At 36.3% G+C, this 5,000-nt stretch overlaps 2 protein-coding genes across 2 annotated transcripts in view; one reads left to right on the forward strand and one right to left on the reverse strand.

The window, feature by feature from the left end:
- LOC115216432 overlaps nucleotides 1-175 on the forward strand; it is a 23,980-nt gene extending 23,805 nt beyond the window's left edge. The window contains exon 2 of the mRNA XM_029785764.1: nucleotides 1-175. This exon is cut by the window's left edge and continues 11 nt beyond it. Within this exon, the coding sequence (XP_029641624.1) occupies nucleotides 1-68 (68 nt within the window). The 3' untranslated portion in view covers nucleotides 69-175.
- Nucleotides 1-3,450, reverse strand: part of LOC115216431 (acetylcholinesterase-like) — a 12,164-nt gene extending 8,714 nt beyond the window's left edge. Inside the window, exon 1 of the mRNA XM_029785763.2 lies at nucleotides 1,917-3,450. Within this exon, the coding sequence (XP_029641623.1) occupies nucleotides 1,917-3,397 (1,481 nt within the window). The 5' untranslated portion in view covers nucleotides 3,398-3,450. The remainder of the gene's footprint in view (nucleotides 1-1,916) is intronic.
- Nucleotides 3,451-5,000: the final 1,550 nt, after the last annotated feature.

The following is a 5,000-nucleotide window of genomic DNA, read 5'->3' on the forward strand; positions in this document are numbered from 1 at the left end:
GTTGGGACACCACCATCAAGAATTTCAGTTGCACGAAACGACTCCAGTACTTATTCTTTTCCCTTTAAGCCTGGAATTTCTGTCCATCAATTTTGCCGAAACGCTAAGTTATGGGGACATAATAATTAGATTTCGAACTGAGTAGCAAACCTTGAAATGTTTTTTTGTAAATAAAGTTATGCGTTTGTACTCTCTTGCATTAAATACTTTTTCACTATCTTACCCATTGTTTAAAGAGTAAAGGTCAATACAAACAACTTTTTGTCTGATAGTCCTAATATTGGTTAAAACATTGTTGAGTAGAAATGATAATTTGAATGTCCTTCTGATTGTTTGGATTATATCTGTGTAGTATTTATATCCATCCTGTTCAGTGAGATGTAGAAGCAATAATATACTTAGATATTTCTAACACAACCACTTACTTCGTATGTCGCACCCTCAGCATCATCCCCTACCATCTTATTTTCGACTGAATTCCCATTCTACCTACACTCTTACCTTCTACACCCTTTCATTCTACCAATGACTGCCCCTCACTATTTTCAATCCCTATGTACCTCAAACATTATCCCTGGCGCTGTGCATTTCGAGCGCACTGCCACATTCCGCATCAACTGTGCTGTTACATATCATGTCACTGATTTAATCTTATTTCCTTCACCTTTCCTCCTACCAGCTGGTATTTCCATTTATTATACCTCCTCTCATATTCCTCAATCACTGCATTCACCTCTATTCCCATCTCTATCCATCAGCTACTCATCTTTCACACTCTGTCACCCCTGTTCAACTGGAGTAAATACTATCTAGTCCACAAGACACTTGTTTCAATCCCTCTATCATACGTCTCATCACAAGGCATAAAGCCACCTCTCTCAATATTACACCCCTTGAGTAGAGGGTCTACTCGTGCGAGTTACTTAGTGACATCACTGGTACTGGTAATGGTGTCAGGTAAAAAGAACCAATTACTGTGAAGTGGTTACGTTAGGAAGACTATCTAACCAGAAAAACCTCTGGCTCGTTGGCTCCTGTCAAACCGTCCATCCAATGCTAGCATGGAGAACGGACGTTAAATGACAACGACGACGATGATGACGGAATGATGACAGCGACGCTGATGGAGGTGGCAGCAGCAACGTCGATGATTAGGATAACGATGATGACAATGAAAATGATGATGATGGTCAAGAAGACGACGACGACGATGATGATTCTGTGTATGTATGTATATATATATATATATATATATATATATATATATATACATTGACAGATTTCTTGTGAACTTTGATATTTGTGCACAAACTAACTAAATTGTACACTTACTTTTATTAAGTGCACACCAGGTGATAAATATTGACAAATAATCATTTCCATTCATTCTCATCTATCACTGAACTGGAACCATGCTTTAGACAGTCTTGAAGGAAACTTTTGGTGTTTCAGCGATGGTACTTATTTTACTATATATTTACTATATCGATCTTTATCGAAGGGACTGTTATTTTGTGACGGTGGTGGAGTTTATCTAGCTGTGTTTTTCATCAATGTAAGGACTAATCTTTCTGTGATATCGAAAGAAATTTGTCTAATGGTATCAAGTAATATTTATATCTATTTGGACATATTTAAACTAATTAAATTTCACCTTGCAGGATAATCTAATTGAAATTGCACTAATTATAGATCTTCAAACATGGTAGCGTCTAAGGAGCAGCTGAGGCACATAATGATTCATGACTTTAAAAAAGGGAACACTGCAGCTGGAGTGACTCGAAATATTCTCTGTTTATGGAGAAGAGTGCCTGAATGAAATTAATTGCCGAAGATAATGTGTAAAATTTAGAAGTGGCAAAACTTGAAAAACTCACCCTGATTTAGAAAACTCACCCTGATTTAGAAAAACTCACCCTGATTTAGAAAAGTTTACAAAAAAGCTTGACACTCTTTCTGTCACTATTTTATCTTCTTCTGCAAACTCTTTTTTAGATAATGGGTGCGCAAACGCGAATATAACATCATATCCATGCACTACACCCAACCATTTCGGCCAGGGATTTAATCGCGATCGAAACTCGAAAGAATACATGTAGACGTTGGAATGGCGGCTGAATTGCTCGGCAAATTTAAAAGCAGGGCATTTAAATGATGTATCTCCTGAGACCTGTTCTATTATGTATCTGTATTTTTCAGCTTTTGGAACGGAGAAGACACGAGAACCATAAAGATATGTGATGACATCCATTTGCAGAGAATTTAGATGTGTTGGCTGAGTAATACTTTTCATTAGTGTATGTGCAGTATCTGTTCCCATCGTCGCAATCCCATTTACAGGGATTTCTTTGGGAAATGCCGTCAGAACAAAAATACTTCCTTCATTTTCGACAAAACCAGTTAGCACGTTTTTTTTCACGGTTGTATCGTTCAGAATTTCATTTAGATTTCCTGATAAGAAGTAATTGTCGACAACAGGAGTGAAAGTAACTTTTAAGTAGTCATCTAGCTTGAAAGATTGGGCTTCAGCTATTTTTTTAGCATCAGCTTCTAAAAAGCAATCTATCATCAATTTAGTGTTATCCACTGGACATTTAAGAGCAGAAGCCATTGCTTTTGCTCTATCGATGTTTCTATCTATTGATCTAATTGCCCAGTCGGAGGTGGTTGACCCACTCATCATGATAGCATTCCTGAAAAGCTTCCGAGAAAGTGGGGAAATAGTATGAAAACCAACAGATGCTGAACCAGCACTATGTCCAAACAATGTCAGGCTACCAGGGTCTCCTCCGAAAGATGCAATATTATCATGAATCCACTTTATAGCGAGGTTTTGATCAAGCAATCCCATATTACCCGGAGCACGCTCGTCATTTAAGGAAAGAAAACCAAAGGGCCCTAATCTGTAATTTAGCGATGCAACGATAATATTTTGACTGGTAGCTAACCATTTTCCATCATACATTTCCAGCGTACTTGACCCAGTAACAAATGCCCCTCCATGTATCCAAATCATCGTGGTTAAATTTGAACGAGATTTCCGTGATTCTGTTGGTGCCCAAATGTTCAAATAAAGACAATCTTCACTTATATTAGTTTTTAGATTCCATAAACTGTCAGGATCAACAACTCCCTGTACTTGTTGTGCACACGCCGAAACATATTCCTTGGTGTCTTTTATACCACTCCACCTTTCAATTGGTTCAGGTCTTCTAAATCTTAGATTACCAACAGGAGGTTTAGCAAATGGTATTCCAAGAAATACATCAAGATCAACATTCTGAACTGAAATGGTTGATCCTTTGATCTTCCCAGTGGTAGTATCAATGATCGGATCTTGCGCATAGATATAAGTTTTTAACAAAGAAATTATGAAAATATATTTCAATCCTTCCATGATATGAATGGCTCAACTGTTGATGAAATTCTGAAAGAAAGAAAAAGAAAAAGAAGTTTCGATATACATCTCAGCTATTAAATCACTAGTGTTTTGCAAAGAGCTGAAGCACGTATTCGAGATTCAAACAGAAAGCTTAAACCAGCATGGGTACGTAATTTAAAAAATAAAATGTATTCCTGCTAAGAAGTATCTTACAGATCGTTGTAGCTATGATACGTAATACCGAGAACAACTTCACACATCATCAGGAAGACGTGAGAAAAGAAAACTACAGAGGCGATTTTGTGATACAGGATTCGGAATCATAAACTCTAAACTGCGCAACTGAAACTGCAATGCACAGGTACAGCTGAAAAAGTAAAGTGTAAATCTACAACATATAAGCGGCAAAATGCTCAATAAATTATTTGCTAGAGTTTCCAAGTCAGATTATCACTACTTTAAAGTAAAATGCTCATTCCCTGTAAAACTAAAATACCCCAGAGTATACTGGAAACTTTATCTATTGCAACGATCGAGTTACGGTGCATCCCACGTTGCAGAAGAGATGCTTCTTCACCATGGGATGCACCGTAATTCATAGTATATTTTCCCACCTGCGAGGAAGCGATGCAAGATGTGTCGAAACGATCGTAGTGATAAATATTTTCCAGTATATTCTATCTTGAGTATCCATTGCTTCTATTCTGTGCGTGTGTGTGTGTTTGACGATAATTGCACGATCTTTGCAGATGATTGCCCTCTCATTGTGCTATATATATATATATATATATATATATATATATATATATATATATATATATATATATATATATATATATATATATATATATATATATATTACTGTTACATTCTAGGTAGTACCAAAATGTATTCTCTCGACTGAGAAATAAATATTTTTTAATATACGCATTCAGATAAAAGCTATTGATAGTTTTATGACATGGAAATATGTTAATGCGGCAGATTTATATAACGTGCCTTATGTCTCCAAACAATCCTCATTTTCATGTACAACTAAGCAGGTGCACTGAACCCGAACGATTGGTTGCAGACACAAGACACGTTATATAAATCTGTCAAATTACACTGGTCAACAAAATGAAACTTTTTTTAATCATCAGAGTTGCTGATTGACGTTCCTGGGTTAATTTTTGATACTGATTACGAATCTGAAGTCCGATTCCCTCTATCAGGTCACATTTTCATGTTAATGATACCTGCCGCTTTAACTTATAGTATTCGTAATGCATGTCTATATAAAGTATATTCAATACAAGATATGATAATTTCATGGTTTGTTATTGTACAAAATTCAAATTGTGTACAAATAAGTTGGAATACACCAAAAGCATAACAACTTAAAATCTTTGCGATTTGGACTTTCTATGGTGTTTTGTCTCAGGTTCATCCCTGTATAACATCCAACAGCAGTCAGCTAACATTCCTGCATTCCAAAATCCTTGATATCGTTGTTCCATCGATGCAATATATTGATGAAAAAGTTCCTCTTGCTTATTAGACGCTGCTCCAAGGCTTTCTGCAAAAAAGTCCAGATGTGAATCAAGGAAATGGACTTTTAGTGACATCCGACAGCCCA

The sequence above is a fragment of the Octopus sinensis genome, linkage group LG10 (assembly GCF_006345805.1).
Source record: "Octopus sinensis linkage group LG10, ASM634580v1, whole genome shotgun sequence".
In the NCBI taxonomy this organism is placed as follows: Eukaryota; Metazoa; Mollusca; class Cephalopoda; order Octopoda; family Octopodidae; genus Octopus; species Octopus sinensis.